Raw genomic sequence first — 19711 nt, 5'->3', positions numbered from 1 at the left:
ACAGTCTCCTGATGCATCTTCCCACTTCATCTATTCTGTGATTCTGAGAGGTTCAGCTATACTAAAATACTGTACTACTTATTCCCTTGACCCTGATCCTCATCTTTTTGGATTATTAATTACCAAATTAAGAAAACATGTTATTTATCACATATCCCTGTTATAAGAATTGGTATTCAGCAACACCACCTCTTAAGCTCAATTTCATGGCACAATTTGGTATGGGAAGAGAGTTGGAGAGGAGCAAAATCATTAGTGATTCATTCATAGCATTTATATGACATGTTCTGAAAACGCTGTGAAGGATAGACAAAGACTATATCAAATTGTTCTAATCTGCCTTAGGGCTATTCTAACTAAGGATAAAGAATAGAACCCAATCTGGAAGCAGAAACAGACAGGTAGCTGAAATAAATGATGATGCAATCTATTGCTCTCTTTGCTGCAAGGTTATCCTAGTGCCTATAAACATTCCTCAGAGATCCACAGTGTCTATGTTTAAAAGCCACCAAGCATTTTTCATTTAAGGACTTGTTAAAGATATTCCCTACTCCTGACATCATCCGAGAACCAAGCCTTTAATCTTGTCAAAAGTTTATGATTAAATAAAAATTCTTAACTGAAATTTATTAAAGATTTGATTGTGGGTAGGTACTTTTGTCCAGAATGCTGCTGACAGTGAGGGAATTTGGCCTGATAGTTTGAGGACAAAAGAAAAACTGTTATAAAACTTTTTTTGCTTATTTCTGTAACCAAGACAGCAACAAAAAAAGTCCTATTAAAATAAATCAAGTGTTAAAATAATAACTGGAAAATTCTATGTCTTTTACAATGTTTTGTTATGCAAGAAGCTGAACTACATTTATACTAAATGGAGAAATGTTTATGCATCTGAATTTTCTGAGCACTACCAGATCACATTGATACTTCTAGCCTACATGATCAGCATCAATAAAGAAGTAAATGTTATTTTATATGTATATGGTCATTTAAACATATGGGGCACTAGGCCAAATATGATTGGAGAATCAAATGAAATCTGGAGAGCGGAACCAGTACAGGATCCAGGTTTCTAATCAGCTTCTCTTATAATCAAAAAAGGTCCTTTATTGGTTTTGTATACATGTCTATCAGTGCCAAATCCAGCCTGGAAATAAGGGACACACAGCTCATGTTTCACGGACTCCTAAATGAGATCAAACCGATCTCAGAAGTTATGCAGTGACAGTCAGGTGATGTTTTTCACAAAACATGGGCTGTTGTGACTGCACGAAATTTCTGATGTGCCAAAATGGAACAAAGAAAAGGGGTTCAGTTTTCACTGGACGGGTGCTCAGGGCTTTAATGCAGATTCCTTTGAAGTGCTGAGCTCAAAACCAGAAAGGCAACATGTCTTGGAAACTGTAGGCCAAGTTGGCTGCTTATATTCTATGACACTGTATAGAATCATAGAATCACAGAATAGTTTGGGTTGGAAGGGACCTTTAAAGGCCACCTAGTTCAACCCCCCTGCAGTGAGCAGGGACATCTTCAACTAGATCAGGCTGCTCAGAGCCCTGTCCAACCTGACCTGGAATGTTTCCAGGGATGGGGCATCTACCACCTCTCTGGGTAACCTGTGCCAGGGTTTCACCACCCTCATTGTCAAAAATTTCTTCCTTAGACCTAGTCTAAATCTGTCCTCTTTTAGTTTAAAACCATTACCCCTTGTCCTACCACAACAGGCCCTGATAAAAAACCTGCTCCCATCTCCCATCTTTCTCATAAGTCCCCTTTAAGCACTGGAGGGCTGCAAGAAGGTCTCTCCGGAGCCTTCTCTTCTCCAGGCTGAACAACCTCAACTCTCTCAGCCTGTCCTCACAGCAGAGGTGTTCCATCCCTCTGATCATTTTTGTGGCCTCCTCTGGACCTGCTCCAACAAGTCCCTGTCTTTCCTGTGCTGAGGGCTCCACAGCTGGACACAGGACTCCAGGTGGGGTATCACCAGAGTGCAGGAGAGGGGCAGAATCCCCTCCCTCAACCTGCTGACCACGCTGCTTTGGGTGCAGCCCAGGATATGGTTGGCCTTCTGGGCTGCGAGCACACATTGCCGTTTCATGTCCAGCTTTTCATCCACCAGTACCCTCAAGTCCTTCTCAGCAGGGCTGCTCTCAATGCCTTCATCCCCCAGCCTGTATTAATACTGGGGGTTTCCCTGACCCAGGTGCAGGACTCTGCACTTGGCCTTGTTGAATCTCATGCAGTTCACATGGGCCCATTCCTCGAGCTTGTCCAGGTCCCTCTGGATGGCATCCCACCCCTCAGGTGTGTCAACCGCACCACTCAGCATGGTGTCATCTGCAAACTTGCTGAGCGTGCACTTAGGGCAAGAGGAAATAACCTTAAATTGTGCCAGGAGAGGTTTAGATTGAATATTGTGAAAAATTTCTTTACTGAAAGAGTGGTCAAACATTGGAACATGCTGCACAGGGAGGTGGTGGAATCACCATCACTAGAAGTGTTAAAAAAAACCATGTAGACATGGCACTTTGGGACATGGTTTAGTGGGCATGCTGGTGTTCAGTTGATGGTTGGACTTGATGATCTTAAAGGTCTTTTCCAACCTTAATGATTCTATGATTCTCTGATCCCACTGTCTATGTCATTGATGAAGATATTAAACAGCACTGGTCCTAATAGGGTCCCCTGAGGGACACCACTCATCACCAGTCTCCTTCTGGACATTAAGCCACTGAGCACCACCCTCTGGATGCGACCATGCAACCAGTTCATCATCCACCGAACAGGCCACTCATCAAATCCATATTGGTCCAATTTAGGGAGAAGGATGTTGTGGGGGATCATGTCAAAGGCCTTAAAGAAGTCAGCAGATGCAGCCTACATATCCTTTTTCAGATCAAAGCACATTAAAGCCTTGTCATTTGATAGCAAGTAAGTTGCAAATATTGAATTAAAATCCCCTCTCCCTGCTTAGCACATGCTTAACATAGTGGGAATGGGATTTGAGATGCAAATAATTTGTAGACTGCACAGAATCAGAACTGTGACTTGGGCATTGTATTTATGAAGTTATAAAGAAGAGTGCATATGAATACATCTCTTGAAAATGGAAGACAAAATTAAGGAGACAACTCATATAAAATGTTTCACTCCAGATCTTCTGTGAAACCTACAGCAATTGTCATCTTGGAGAACTTGAACAGGCTTTCTAGATCTGTGCATGTACATAAAGGGCAATTTCATCAGGCCCTTCAGTGCATGGTTACCCCAGAGCATGACTGTCTCTTCTAAATAGTGTTTCTCATCTCTTCTAAATAGTGTTTCTTTATCATTATGCATTCATACTGCTAGCTTAACATCCCTTTGCTTTACCATTTGGTGGATGATTTGAACTAACAGAAGGAAACAAGAAACATAACCCAGAAATATGTGCTTTGCTCAATTACAAAGATGTTAAACCATAATAATGTTCCCCACCAACTTAATGAAAAACAGTGAGATGTTCACATCCTAAAAAAACAGCTGCACATACAGGTGTCTGCGCCAGATGCTTCCCTAAGCACAATGTGATAAAAGTGATTATTCCTCACTCAACAGAAAACAATCCCTAAGCAGGGTATTTAAAGGAGGATGATAGTGCAGGTAATTAGGAGCCCCATGCTTTATACACAAAGTAATGTTTAAGAGGGTGAAGCTGAGAACCATCTGTCCTTTACACATGAGTCTGTGATTTTATTTGTGAATTCATCATAACGATGGACAGTTTTCAGTATGATTTCTCAGATGAGTTCCTACTCAGTAAGACAATGATTAAGGATTAAATGACTTTATCCCTGGTTTTAACAGGTGGTAGCTTGCCCTATGGCTCCAACAGGAACACGGGCACCAGAATCTAATACCTTACCAATGGACAATTCTGTGAGGTGTGAAGAAATAGCTTGGTCTTGCCCCAAAGTATGTATGTAGTGTCTTTTCCTACCTTTGGACTTCCTGTCGTGGTAGCTCCTGCCTCGATAATGGTGGCCACTGTCTGTGTACAAATTCTCAAGATCTTCTTGCCAGGTGTCCGGGTTAAAGTGTTTGAGCAGATCCTCCACTGTGTCAAACGCAGCAATGGTCTGATCCAGTGCTTCCGCCGTGAGCGTAGGGTCAGTCACTGATGGAGAGGGATAGGATACCCCCTAAGAGTGACATACATCTCAGTGTACTTGGAATAAATTACAGCACCACTTAAAACAACTGACAACAGTTACTGAGAAACTTTTCTCATTATTGACTGAAACAGCTACATTGGGCCATCTTTTGAAGTCCTTAGCTGGGTCAGCCTCTGTTATGCCTGTGTCTTCTTTCGCAAGGAGACAAGACATCACGAAACTCCCAAGCAAATCCCAGAGGAGGTGCAGGGAGGGGAAGCACTGCCACTGCTGCACTGTCAACATGCGCACCCACTCCTCAAAGGGGACAACAGGATGTAATGGAACTGTCTTTTGAAACCACTGTGATGGCCACGACCACAGAACGAAGGTGCCGTGTGGTGCTGGGGTGGTGCCTTCACAGCTCTGACAGCTCTGTTGGCAAATCTGTAATAGGCAGATCAGAAACCACAGCTGAGAAAGACAAAGGCAACAAGTCCACTAGATTGTCTGTCTTTCTCCAGTCAATTTGGACAACAAATTTGACTTGGTTAAAGACTTGAAAAGCTGGCCCTTTATTCCCCAAAATTAAATGTGTTATGAAATACTGACAATTCTCTCACCCTTTTACCAAAACCACAAGTTACTAAGCAAGCGAGAAAAAACATTATATTTGGATCTCAGCAATGTAACAATGAATATTGGGATTACCAATGTAGTAATACCCTCACAATTATATCATAATACCAAAAAGAATATGATTTCCAACCAAGAATGGCCAAGTACCATTCTCTGAGCGTATTTGGTTCCCACTGAACTTGTGGCACAACTTGACTTTGACAGAAAGATTGCAGCAGTTTCATTTTTACTGGAGAGGACTTCAAACATTTTTAATAATCGTTATTTAGAACCACAATATTCACTACCCTTATATCACTTTTTCCCCTTTCCAACCACAAAGCCTCATAGTATGTGTAAAATAGTGCAAGGAAAACTGCTAATGCAGATCTGTTACTTTCTAAAGAACTACAATCAAAATAACTGATCTTGTCCAACAAGAAGCATAATATGGCACAAGAGTTCTGTTTGGATTTTGGTCTTGAAAGTTAAAACCTTGAGGGAAAGCCCCTGGAAACCATCTTCCCTCATGAAAACCCACCTCTGAAGTAATGTAGCAGAAATATGCCATTTAAAAGTAATGGCTCCCCAAAATAATTTTTTGCCTCATCTCCCAAGTAAATGCATATGTTAAACTACTAATTTTTGTGATTAACTTCACTCAGTTGGGTAGTAATGGAAAGGCCAACTCATTTGAGTAAAGTTACTCACTTGTTTGCAGGATTGTGTCCTTCAATGCTTACTAAAATACTTCTAAAGTATGTATGCCTTTCTTAAAAAAAAAACCTTTTTGCTTGTCTTTAACTGTGAGTTATACCACAAAATTAAAAATCCTTTCTATTTTGCTGCGTAAGTTTGCTGAAAGTCCAGACAGTCCAAATTATTAAAAATAAGAAAGAGAAGAAATAGAAAACATTATAATACTGTGGTCAAGAAAGCATAGCTGTGCTTTACTTCTTATTGCCAACAGCACAAGAGGTTTCAGAGGGCCCACTGTGACTGCAATGTCTCTACAATGCAGTGCTACACAAGAAACAGTGCAGATGGCTGTAAAAATTCATGACCTAAAAGGGAAAGCATACCTCAAAGCATCTCTCCTGACTTCTAAGTGGCTTGGAATAGAGACCATCAGAGAGATGGGAGCCCCAGGAGATGAACAGCTCATACCAGTAAAGCGACCACAGCATTGTTGCCTACAACAATACTGCAGGAAAGACTGTGCTGTAGGCGGGTACCGTGCAGTGTGATAACGCAGTTATTGAGGTTACAGAAGAAGAATGCACCCAAATGCTGTTTGCTTATTGAAGGGAGCTCAGTGGAGCTCATAGCTCATCTGTGACTGCAGCCCAACATGGAAACATCAGGCCCCGACTACCTTTCAAGAGTGAGATGGTGCGAGGACGCTGAGGGAACAGCAGCATAAAAATCAGGCCACAGGTGTGTGGCTTAGACAATGCAGGAGTTTTTTTCACGTGTTCAAGCGTGCATTTCATTACAGAACCGCAGGTCAGTCTGTGAATTTGCAGGGAATTTCAAGCTCATACAGGCAGCAGGGATTCCCCATTTTCTTTTCATATAGAAGCTCCTACTCGAGATTTGTGTAACCTCGTTCACACACAGAAGAAAGCTTAACTTTTTCTCAGTGACGGCCAAGTCAAGAGGAATTATTTCAACAGCTCAGAAAACCTACTGGCAGCGACATCATGTGACAGGCCCAAAAGCAACTTCAAAGCTGCCAACCCAACTGCCTCTCTTTTGTCCTGCCAAGAACGAGGCACTGTGCTCGTCATAATCTGCCTTCTGAGATCACATCCAAAGAGAGGGCAAGAGGAAGAGTGAAATGCAAGAAGCAGTGAAGAGCAAAGATTTTCCACATCATGTACGTCTTCTGCATTTTTTAAAAGCACTGAATACATTTCTAATTTCATGGGACACAACAGTATTTTTTTGTCAGTGCTTTTACCTCCAATTTCTATTCCCCCATTCTTTTATACTTTTTATCTGCATTGTGAAGCTGACAGGCAGTTCAATGTGCATCACAGCTGTTTGTTGGTCATATCATTACTCCACAAATAATGGAATTTTGTTTCCTTTTTTTTCTGGGTTTGCGATGCTGGTTTAAGGGCAGAAGTATTGGGTTTAGCTTTCTGAGAAAAAAAAAAAAAAAACCACAAGAAATATGTTTCTGTGATATGACATCAGACAAGGAAGAATAAATTTGCTTACCCTCAAATTTTCATTCTAAGAGTTGTAATGTTCCCAGATCCTAAAATGAGTCTTTGGGTTGCCTGTGGGTTTCAGGGCCAAAACTTCAGATCTGCCATGTTAACTGAGTATCAGCAGAACAGTATGTCATCTTGTCAGCAAGAGGCAGGTCTGAGGTTGTTCTTCTGCCCCTCAGGACCATAGCAGAATCCCTGAACCTTTCCCTCCTGAAGAATTCAGATGTCCTCAGACTTTTTTCCTGGGTGCCTTTGGGAAAAATTACTCAACCTCCCTACGTTATTTTTCCTGAGCATAAGAAAGGGCTAGTGGGTGCAATGCCACTTAATAGAGAGGGGGTGGCATGGGAAAACCAATGAAACTGAGGTTCTGCTTCTGGTTCAGCTGTAGGTTTCCATGTGACCATGGGCATCAGCTTGCTACTTGTAATATTTGTACCGAATCTCCCTACCTGTAACACATTAACAGTAACTTCTCAGAAACAAATACATGTGGAAGATAAATAAACTTCTTTTTCAGTATGAAAAGAATACTGGATTATTGTTTGGCCTATCGTGCGCCTCATAATGTTAAGGATGATAACTAATATGGCGTTTACCACATATTTGCTCTCATTTTCATAGTTACCTGACGAGGGAGCCCCATGCTTACATTTTCAAACATCAGCCTACCACATTTTTAAATAAAATATGCTATCCCATACATTTTTTTCCAAGCCCATATTAGAATGAAAAATCAGTTTATGTCTTTCAGTGTTTTAGCAACTCCTGCTTGGCACATCCAGTAGATCTCAGCTCTGTTAATATTACTGTGCAGGGCTTTCAGCACAATTAGTTCAAGGCTATCAATGCATCGTATCATGAAGGGCAAGTGTCATTTGCAAACTCAAGGGTAAACATGAGTGAGATTGGTTTAACCTCTTCTAATTTTGGCAATACAGGATTTTCTCTGTACTCACTGCCTGGTTTGGACACTAATCAGTAAAATTTACCCATATTTTATTTACTGCTTTTCCACTGGCAACTCCTGGTAGCAACTGTAACAAAGGTGCCATCACTAAATGCTCTTCCATGAATGCTCCAAACATTGGTATCAAGTCTGCTCTGAGCACTTATCTTTGTCTCATGTGTTTTAAGAGGAGTTTATAAGAACTGTGACATGGTGCTGACCAGCCAGCAGAGCACACAAAAGAGCCTATATTATGAATTCTGATGCTGCATTGCCATACCCCAGAATTCAACTTTACTTGGGAAATGAAAGAGGGGACAGATTTTTGGCCAATGACACAGATCAAACGTAATGAAGAGAAAAAGAAAATTTTATACTGGATTACTTGTCTTCTTTCTTTTTTTTTTTTAAGTCGCATTTCACTGCTGAATATGGAGACTTCAGATGTAATATTTTGTTACAAACACTAAAAAAAATCTCAGTATTGACAATGAAAAGCTAGATCCATTTTCCTGACAGCATGTTTTAAGTATAGTCTTCTATTTAGGTCCAGACATTTTACAATTGAAAATTTTAAGGAGTTTATCTTGTACTTTCATCTTGGCAGGATGAGTTTGAAAGCAAGAAATGGCTATCTCATGTGGTTTCAACAGCTTATGGCATATCCTGAATCTTTTCTCCTTAAAAACACACTAGTTGACTCCAGTATGAGTTGGATAAACACTTATCTTCTGCCCAAGGTGAATACATGGTTCCTCTGTGCAGGTGCCATTTTAGTGAGTTTGATTAAAGTCATCCTATCAATCCATCCATGGGCAAAATAGTAACAAATTACTTACTGAGACAGAGCTTGTGACTGACTCCCAGTTGGTTTCTGAGGCTGCATGCTGGAAATCATCCTAAGGGGAAAAACCCACAGGAAAAATCACCATTAAGGCAATGTCCTAAATTAACTGCAGAACCTAAAAAATGTCTCAGCATTCAAGATCTATCACCTTTTTCAAGCCTTTTTAATGCAAGAGGCCCTTGCCATGTGTCATTCCTATATAATGCCACTTACATTCAGGTTCCTCCCTTTTCATTGTTTATAAACTAGCTTCTTGTAAGCTTGCTGGGGCAAGGACAGGTATTATTATTATTTGGAATATGATATACACTGTTTCGCACAGCAGGACCTAATCTGGTCAAGGCCATTACATTTATCTTCCGACATAAACACCACCTCTGCATGGCTACAATCAAAGTACAAATGCTGTTGCCCAGACTGATCCATTCTGGAAAGAATGTGGACATGCTAACACCCTGGTGCTACTTAGCCAAGGTGAAAAGCAGGGTAAGCTAACCCATTTGAAAGGTAATCCTAACACGGCAGTACGGCCTTTGGTGCTTGTGCCGAACAGGACTTACTCGTCTGCGTAGAGCACTGAATGGCACTATGTCCTTTACATTAAAAACCACAGCCACAGTACATTCACATTAGAAGTGTCATTGCACAAAGCCCCCGGGCATTTATGATTGATTTGAGCACAGGGATGGGATTCATCTCATCTACCTTTGGACGTCTACAAAGTAAACATCTAATCTAGTCGCTCATGTTTCCATTTACAGGCAACTAAAACCAGCATTTTTAGGGCTCAAATCATCTGATCGATTTTAGAAGCTTAATTTGGGATGACATTGCATCCTAAAAATGTTTTTTTCTCCTCATTTTCTATAAAGGGAGCCTGGGAGGACTAACTTAGACACAGATGTCAAAATTTTAGATATTGACATGTGGTCATCTGAATCCCAATCCACTTGTCTGATGAGTGATGGGCAATCATCACTTAAATAATGAAGAAGCCATTTCTTTAATCTTTCGGTAGTTTTACTCATTTCCAATTGGAATAATTAAAAAATAAAAAATGGAAAAAAAAGGCAGCTTTACAGAACAGTTATTAAACACATGCATGCAGTGAATAGCTAATGTTTGACATGAATAAACAGGTAAGGAAAGTGGGCTGAAGTGACAGCATAACAAGATTTTAATTTCTAGTAACAGAATTTATAATGAAAAGATATGAAGAAGATGGATCAATGCCTGGGCTCATCATTTTACACTGACTCAGTTTCTGCTATGCATTTTTTAAGTTGGTAACCAAACGGGAAAATGGAAGAGTAGCTGCTCAGCTGATGTTCTCTAGACTCAATGCTGCACTGGACCATACATACATGCATATATTCCATTATTTCTTAGGCATGCAAAAGAGAAAATTGATCACATAATCTGCTAATCCACCAATAAACTTATCCTTTAGTCAAGAAGGAACAGAGCCACTTTCAGATCCAGATCCGATATACATGGTATTTTAATGATTTTCATTTGCTATAGAAAAATATTCAAACGCCTCAAAAGTCACAAGATTGTTTATTCAATATTGTTACTATTTATCCTTCCACAAAATGTTGCTTTCTCTCAAATTTGAGGCAGCAAAACAGTAGTGATTTCTTCAGTACTTAAGATTAGTAGAAGAAACCCCATCACAATATAGTGTCAGTAATTGACCACTGAAACTGCAAGGGCTATTAAAACGTTAATAATTGAAGTAGTCACTTTCTTCTAGGAATACAAAAGCAAAACAGTTTTGGTGAAATTTTTAATGCAGATTTTTTTTATAAACCGTAAAGAGATCAACAAATGCTATGATCAGGTCATAAATAATTCAGGAGCAGTGGGCTACCTTGGCCACATTCTCTACACATTTGGTTGCCCAGTTCTTGACAGGCCATGATTTAAAGTACATAAAAATGGATTTGAAAAGCTCATGGATCCTCTGGTAATGGATGCCAGTTGCAAAACTTGGAAATAATTTTCTCTCTGTCATTAGCTCCCATTTAGCACTTCCAGAAAAAAAGTGGCATTGAGTTCTGAGGCATTATTTTAAAACAGGAACAATATCTGCCTCATTGAATGTCTGGAGAAGACCGTAGACAAGGAATAATTTTGTGTTTGAAGTGACGGTCCCCTTTTGTTATCTAATTGTAGATATCAAAACTGTTTCTTTGGTCTATGATTCTTTGAGATGGTTGATGCCAGGGAACCTCTCCAAAACCTTTAAATAGATGTGTACCACCTGCTTCTTGGATCTCAAACCTGATGACTGCAAATTTTGACTCTGTGATTGTATTTCATCTGCATAAACTATTCACAACTATATGGCTTTGTTCCACCATCATTCAAGGCAGCTGCAGTCATTCTTGGCTTCTCAGAGCTTTCAACCTTTACAGTTTGTAGATTATTATTATCTCTGGCTTCTGCTGGTAGCTATTTCAAGTAATAATATCAAAGTGGTTCTCATCATTACAAAATCGTCTTCTCCTTTCTCACCATTGTCCCTAGCAGAACCTGAAGGACAAATTTATTTTCAGTGTTATCTATTCAGTTCATACCTTGTTTATATGAATTTGCATATGATCACTTGGCTATTGTTTTCTCCATTACTTAAAATTACATTAAAACTTTTAGTTAAAACAAACAAAAAACCCCACATCTTTTTTAACTGAATACTGGAAAAACAGGGTGGTAATAATTTGAGTACATCACCCTGACAACAGTGCTTTTATTTTCATATGTGTGTCATGGTAACATAACAACATTACATGAGACTTCAGAAAAGCATTGCATTAACTGTTCTACAAGCAGCAAAAATACAGGCAAAGCAACAGGGCTATCATCAACCACCTTCTGATAGCAGCTACTCTTATTGAAGAAAAATGACTTCCTTACCTCAACTTCAAGAATTACATATCAGCACGACAAATCCTGAGTCAGTCCTTACAGTTATATATGTATGGACATTGATATATTGTTCTTGGCTCTGTGTCAGACAAAGATAAGCTACTCTCTCCTTTGCAGACTGACTTTGTCTATAGCCTGTCTCCCACCACTGATCTCCAGTAAGTGACAAGGAGTCATGGGGAATACTCTTTGTTTCATCTAGGGCATTTACAAGTGGAGATCATAAGGCAAAATCACTGCTATCAAGGATATATGAGACTGCAGAGCCAGATAGCACTGAGTGCTGAGGAAGATGCTTTGCAGCCTGGGGGTCCACGACCTGCAGGAGCGCAGGCTCTGCCAGGGTCAAGCCATGGCCTTTGGCGGGGTCAGTAGGAACAGGGAGACATCAGGAAAGGATGAGGGATGAGGCTGGGGGACTCGTCAGTTTGAGAAGTATGTTGTCCATGACTCATGTTGCCGTACCACAAATATGGCAAAACATGTGAGTCCTCCTAGCCATGCTGGATTACTGCCTGGACCTCAAATTAAAAGCAAGCAGCACTTCCTAACATTTCTGTGATTCTTCATTGTTTACATACTTTATCACTGTAGTTCAGTCTTAACTCATCTTGGTGCTTGACATCTATGAGGCATGATAGGCAATAATCCTAGATGGGCACAACACACTGGTAGGTCTCTTCAGGGAAAAGAAGCAGCCCCATGTCTCTATATGCTCCTCTCTGAGCCCTTTCTCCTAATCTGCAGGTCCCTGGGGTAACTGGATTAGGTTTGGTAAAAAATTGTTTATCTGCCAAAACAACTATAAACTATGGCTAACAAAATCTGAGGTGATTCTCTCCACTTCAGGGAGCATGACAGGTTCACAAAAGAATTGTGGTTAAGAAGAGCCCAGACAGCATTCTAGACTGATATTTAGGGCCTACCAAGTTTAATAAGGTCCTCTCCCGAAGGAGCAACCTTCTCTACTGTGACCTTGTCACGGGAATGGAAGAGAAGCGAAGGGGAGAATGTAATGTAGTAAAAATGTGGGCATGTTCTTGGTGCAAGTAAAGATGAGAAAGAGGAAGAAAGGAAACTAAGAAAAAATGAACATAGAGAGGATGAATGTGTTGGGGTCTGTCTGTGGTCACCCCATTTGTGGTATTTAGATACCATACCTATAAACGACACAAAAGAGAAACAGCTTCTAGAAGTCTGCAGAGGAACAGGGCTAAAGCACAAGGGAGATTGTACTGCGGCACAAGGGAGATTCTGCAAAACCACAGCAGAGGTGAAATGGCACTTGTTCAAAGAAGTTTAGATATAATGGAGTTAAATACAGTTGGCGGCCAGTCACAAGTGCTGTTCCTCAGGGCTCAGTTTTGGGGCAGGTCTTGTTTAATATCTTTATTGATGACCTGGATGAGGGGATCGAGTGCTGCCTCAGTAAGTTTGCAGATGACACCAAGTTAGGTGGGAGTGTTGATCTGCTGGAGGGTAGGAGGGCTCTGCAGAGGGACCTGGACAGGCTGGATCGATGGGCAGAGGTCAGCTATATGAGGTTTAATAAGGCCAAGTGCAGGGTCCTGCACTTTGGCCACAACAACCCCATGCAATGCTACAGGCTTCGGGAGGAGTGGCTGGAGAGATGCCCGGAGGAAAGGGACCTGGAGGTGCTGGTTGACAGCCGGCTGAACATGAGCCGGCAGTGTGCCCAGGTGGCCGAGAAGGCCAACAGCATCTTGGCCTGTATCAGAAAGAGTGTGGCCAGCAGGAGTAGGGAAGTGATTGTGCCCCTGTACTCGGCACTGGTGAGGCCGCACCTTGAATCCTGTGTTCAGTTTTGGGCCCCTCACTGCAAGAAAGACGTGGAGATGCTGAAGCATGTCCAGAGAAGGGCAACGAAGCTGGTGAGGGGTCTGGAGCACAAGTCTTATGAGGAGCGGCTGAGGGAACTGGCATTGTTCAGTCTGGAGGAGAGGAGGCTGAGACCTTATCACTCTCTACAACTAGCTGAAAGGGGGTTGTGGCAACGTGGGTGTTGGTCTCTTCTCCCAACTAACTAGTGATAGGACGAGAGGAAATGGCCTCAAGTTGCACCAGGGGAGGTTGAGACTAGATATTAGGAAGAATTTTTTTACTAAGAGAGTGGTGAAGCATTGGCACAGGCTGCCCAGGGAGGTGGTGGAGTCACCATCACTGGAAGTGTTCAAAAAACGTGTAGACGTGGCACTTCAGGACATGGTTTAGTGGGCATGGTGGTGTTGGGTTGATGGTTTGACTTGATCTTAAGGGTGTTTTCCAACATTAATGATTCTATGATTCTATAAGTCCTGTGCAGAAACAAATAGAAGTTGGAATCTCTCACTGGAATATATGAATTAGGGGCTAGGACAGTGGAAGGAAAATGTAGGGTAATTATAATTTGAAGAAAAAGAGATGAAAATATCCTAACATTTAAATTAATAAAAGGAAACTCAAAGATAGCTATTTTTGAACAGTAGTCAACATGCATTGATTGCATTCAGAGCTGTCTGTGGACAAGCAGCTGATAAGCAGATAAACTTGTAGTTAGTAATAATAAATTATAATAAACTGGAAATAAGGTCTTTCTTTTTTTCCCCCGTAACAAGCAATAGTACCAATTCTCTAACATCGCATTTATAGATATTACATTTTATATACAAAGCAACAGGTATTTCAAGCAAATAAAACCCAAACTCAGAACACACTGTGTCACAACAACAGTGTTAGGTAACTAAGGGGCAAAAGAAAAGTCATAGTTCCGTTTAAAAAAAATGCTATGATAAATAGTCAAGTTTATACACTTCCAGTGATTAATTATAATTCATCATGTTGCATTTTAGTACACTTCAATTTCTGTTCTTTAATAAATGTATAGAGATGTACACTTTGAAATATCTTTCTTTTACCATACTTTCAATTCACTACATTGCTAGGTTTCATTTTCATATCAGAATATTTATTACCACATGTCCTAAGGATTCTGAAAGATACCTTTTTTCTATATTAGGCTACTCACTAGGAAGTCGGAGGCTGCATTTTTCTTACCTACAGTAATGGCCAAACCAGTTCTCTGTTCAGTTCTGGTGACCAGGCTTTAAAATATAAGATACTGAATTTGGAAACCATGCAACAATGATTATTTGTAATCTGGAAATCATGCCTTTCAATGAAACAATAAATGGAGTGTCTTTCAATAAGGTTAGAGGTACCGTAACCTTATCTCTCCAGATAACAACCTGTAGTTAGCTACAAGAATCACAGAATCACTAAGGTTGGAAAGGACCTTCAAGATCATCAAGTCCAACCATTAATCCAGCACCACCGTGTCCCCTAAACCATGTCCTGCAGCACCACGTCCACACGTTTTTTTGAACGCTTCCAGAGGTGGTGGTTACCAATGTTAACAAGCTCTTTCGTCTAGCAGTGCAACCATTTAACAAAATCATGTGGCTGTAATCTGAAGGCAGTGGTATTCAAACTGGAAATATGAGCATATTTTACCACTAACAACAACTATTAGTGGAACAGATAATAAATTAAGAAATAACTTTAACTACATTGAATTTTCCTTTCTATTTTTTGGTGTAGGCTATTAAAGCAGGCCATCCATGACACCACTATTTTAAAGTCAAGTAACAAAAGGTCAGACAGCCACCAAAGAGTGTCTGATCCCAAATGTGATAGTATGATTCTTGCCCTTTAAAATAAGACATAAATTGAATTTCTGAAGCCCAGCTGGCACTACGTATCAGTAGCTACAACCTTGTCAGTTATGACTAAGTTAATACTAGTGCAAAATGACATATAAAATCACTCTTGATTTGTTCTGACACATTTACCAGCTATAACCAAGTGAGAAGCACAAGATACTTAAAATGTCAAAAGTTTAAGGCTGTAATAATGATTTAGGTTAACTGCAGTTTGATACATTTATTTATCAAAAGTCAAAGTAAAACTGAAGCCTAAAAATATGTTTAATAACAGTTATGTTTGGTCAATACTCCTTTTCATCCTTCACCTAATTTTGGAATTAGGCATTGCTGGGTGTATATTATAATAGTGCCCAAGACATTGACATTTAAATGATCTCTCTAAAAGGTCAGATAATAGTTGCTCAAATGAGATGATAGCTGCTTTTGAAAAATCAGATGTCATCTAACACTACACTGCCTGTGAGCACCCCGTGATGTACATACCCACAAGAGAGTGCACAGGGCTTCGCTGCCATGCTGTGCAAATTGCGTGTTAGCTTTAATTTTTCTATTTGTCACAGAAGCCTGTCCTTATACCTCCATGTACAAGGGATTTCATTTGCTAATAGCTACTCTGGTGCATACTGCAGTTAAGCAATTGTAAACAAAACAGAAATCAGCTACATTCATTGTAAATACTCTGCAATTCCTCCTTTGCCATTTTCACCTGAATGGCAAATTTTACTTCTGCAATTAAACACTGGGACACAAAACTTGAAAGGCTCTTCTAGATCATCACTTCAAAACCCTGGTTATTTATTTCAGGCTCCACCAACTCCACTATCACAAACAGCTCCCTGTCCATTTTGAATCTAGTTGGGTTTTCTTTGCTCCTTCAAATCCCTCAGACTGGTTGGCTGTTTCCAAGCTAAATTTATCTTTATTGCACTTATGTAAGTGCCGGCTTTGTCCTTTTCTTCTTCTCTTGAGTTTGCTTCCTGCAGTACTTCTGAAGAGATGTTGTATCGCCTCTCAGCATCCGTTTTATTACACGAAGCAAGCCAAGTTGTCTTGGCCCTCAGTAAGAAACGTCCTCTTTTCCCCCCAACTGTCCTGTAGCTGTTCCCTGAACACAGGCCAAGAAAGGTGCGGTTGCTCTGTACTATGGGGATCAAAACTGTACAAAGTATTCCAGAAAAGATATAACTACCCCCTCATTGGTCTTATGCCTAGTGCACCCAGAAACTTTCTTCTCTCCTCTTTGCTAACCAGTAAGATGCCATTTAACAGCAAATGTTTTTGTTATTATCTCTACATGATGACCTCTTTGCTCTTTTTGGGCTGTTACATTTCACTGCACATCAATTATCCAGTCCTCAAGGTCATCCAGTTCTCCTCTCTGATATTCTGACTTTCCCATCATGAGCAATGCTCTTCAGCTCTTGTGTGTGCTGCAGAAGTCATTAAAATGCTACTCTGACAGGCTGTGCTCCAGTCCCTAAAAAAGACCAAAAATAAAACCAATCATAGGACCAACTGTTTAGAAACTCCCATTAGCCAGCTCTCCCTGGCTGGATACTCCTTTTACATTACAGTATGCTGTCTCCCCTTCAACTCTCATGGCTCCTTTATTAATTGCCATCTCCTCCACCATAACTGATTGTTTCCTGTGTGGCACCAATGAGATGCTCCACCAAGTCCAATTAGATTTGCTATACAGCATTTCCTTCCTCTCCAGACGATCCTCCAGTCTGGCATGAGCTCCTTTGATAAAGAAACTTGGAGTTTTCTTCTAGTTCCCTGTATCTTTAACCACCTTCTCTCCTGACAAGTGCCCTGTAGCTCTCTAGGTCAGACTAATGAGCGCACAGTTGCGGTGGCCACTCTCCTGCCGTTGATATTATAGGCTGCCACTGCATTTGCCGTTTCCATGTGAGACCTGGCTCACCTCATCTCACTCCCGGGACACAAGCCAGGTACATTAAGCTAAGACTGCGGCCGCTCCCTGCTCTCTTTATATTACTATTATATAGAAAGGCAGACTTGCTTTCAACAAGCAAGCCCTCATGCCTTATGGTCTGCAGTGCCCATCTCCTGGCAGTGACAACGGAGGGTGCTGAAGGCAATCGGGCTCCTTCCTCACCTCGGTTCAGTGTCTGAGCAGAGCTGTGCCGTGGTACCAGCCCAGTTTGCAGAGCTTGCTGGTCCCGCTGTGATGCCTCATGTTGGCTCTGCCAGGGTGGTGGGGAGCAGACATCAAGAGGGGTCCTGGTCAGTGCGATGTGGCATGTCAAAATGGTGTCAGGGAGCTGCCAGGTGGAAACGAGCTTGGGAGGAGTGATCCCGGGAGCCAAAAACTTGCTCCCGGTTCAGAGTCCAGTGCCCTTGAGAGGACTTGGGTGAACTTCTGCCGCACTGACTGACAGGTTTTTGGAAGCAGCCTCCCTAGTAATAGGTCAATCTGCCCTGAGCAAAACTCGAAAAGCTGACACTTCACTTGCCCAGCAGTGTCCAGGTGGGCAAAAAAGTCTTTCAGAGGTAACAGAAGGCAGTGACAGCCGGTTATTTCAGGTCCTCCTTCTTGGCGTGACTCATACCAAACAGGAATGTACTGAGAGGCCCCAGTACTAGGGTTAGAACGAAAAATATTAATGAATGAAAACCTCCTAGGAGCTAACTATCCATTTTCTGTCTTCTTTCCGCTTGGGTTTCTACTTTTTTTACATAGATTTAAGCACACTCTATATTCAGTGGAAAATAATCATTAACAAATAGAGCCTAATTTCATTTAAAATTCCAAGTTTTTCGTTGTTCTACTAGGAGGATCTGCTAAGTGCTTTGACATGCACGCTCACATTTTCAGATGCCATTTGGGAGAAACATAGGATGAGTAATAATAATGAAAAAATCTAATGAAGCTAAGAAAATTTAATTCCAAAGCTGAGGACACAATGTAAAAAGGCACCGGTAAGGGACATTAGCTGCCCTAGCAGCATTCTTAGCCTATTGATTTTTTGTGAAGGATCCATTTGTTTTTGAGCTCTCTCCCAGAGGATGCCGTTTAATTCTGCAGTAAGCATGCAGCCGGAGCACGTGTTATGTTTCACAGGTACTGCAAAGCAAAACAATTTGTTCACCCTCCCGCTTTGACTGGAAGGCATTGCATTTTCTAGGACAACAAAAAAGGACTGCTGTACAAACTTTCTAAGACAAAAATAATCATAAAAATAGCAAGAATACATCATCTCTGAAGAATACACGAACCAGCTTCTCTTAGCTTTTCCATGTTTTTGATGGGATCAAAAGCAGTTGATTTATTGCAAACAGCAAGTGATACTGCTTATTTTTGCTTTTAACTTGAGTTTCATCAAACAGCTAGAGTAAGGAGCAGAAAACTACTCAGGCTGGACTTCCAGCCCCAGACCTATTCCTAAAAATTCCCATTGCTGTTAAAGCTAAATACAAATACCTTAGGAACAGTCACGCTTCTCGTTTCTTTTATGTGTTATTCTTACAAACATCAGTTATAAGTAACACTATGAATGAAGACTAGATAAAAAGAAGACACCTTACATTTGCCACATTTTTGTAAACAATCTGACTAAACCATGTTATCAGTTTTGGGATCAGCTTACCAAAAGCCAGTCTGAGAAATCCTTTTAAACACCAAACTGAGACCATGATCTCAGGACCAGCAAAGTGTGTACTGGGTCAAAATTAATGTGTGACGCATTTTATTTAAATTGTGACTAAATCCAGGCATAACCAAATAGACTAAGGATATCTGTAGAATTACAATAGGTTAAATATGCTTCAAGCAATGAAAATCAGTAGGAACAGTTTATTTCACTTTTATACTCATGACATGGAAAATTTCACATAAATTTACATTGGAAAAAATAAATAAATTAGAAGTTGGAAATAAAAAAGTTGTAGACACCATTTAATACAAAGAAATATGCTAGGACTACCAGAGGTCAGAAGCAGAGGCAGGGAAGAAAAATAAACTTTCATCTAGAGGAATGTAAATGGAGAAAAAGGTACAAGCCATAAACTCTATTTGATGGCACACATAGACTCAGAGAGGAACTCGTGCCAAGACCCTGGGCTGAGAAAAGAAGGAAAACATGAAACTAATCTGCAATATAACATGGTGGCATGTCACACAGGGTGACTTATGGCTGCACACACAGACATGTCCCGCAAGGTGTGGGGAGATGCTCTCCTCATACCAAGGGGATACCACACCACCCCAGCGGACCGTGGGCAGAGGTGGGGCCTCTCCACACTCTTGGGGGTGTGTGAACAAC

The 19711-nt window shown here is 40.8% G+C and overlaps 1 protein-coding gene across 2 annotated transcripts in view; it reads right to left on the bottom strand.

Moving 5' to 3' along the window:
• The window catches only part of PDGFD (platelet derived growth factor D), a gene marked incomplete at its 3' end in the record, with an annotated part of 147648 nt that overhangs the window by 22871 nt on the left and 105066 nt on the right, over positions 1-19711 (bottom strand). For both annotated transcript variants that reach the window (XM_082008308.1, XM_082008309.1), the window contains exons 4-5: positions 8762-8821; positions 3980-4181 (exon numbers count right to left, since the gene is read on the bottom strand). In XM_082008308.1, the coding sequence (XP_081864434.1) occupies positions 3980-4181; positions 8762-8821 (262 nt within the window). The remainder of the gene's footprint in view (positions 1-3979; positions 4182-8761; positions 8822-19711) is intronic.

The sequence above is a fragment of the Phaethon aethereus genome, assembly GCF_964289735.1.
Source record: "Phaethon aethereus genome assembly, chromosome: 1".
In the NCBI taxonomy this organism is placed as follows: Eukaryota; Metazoa; Chordata; class Aves; order Phaethontiformes; family Phaethontidae; genus Phaethon; species Phaethon aethereus.
The sequence above is the reverse complement of the archived record's forward strand: the minus strand, read 5'-3'. Positions and strand labels throughout refer to the sequence as shown.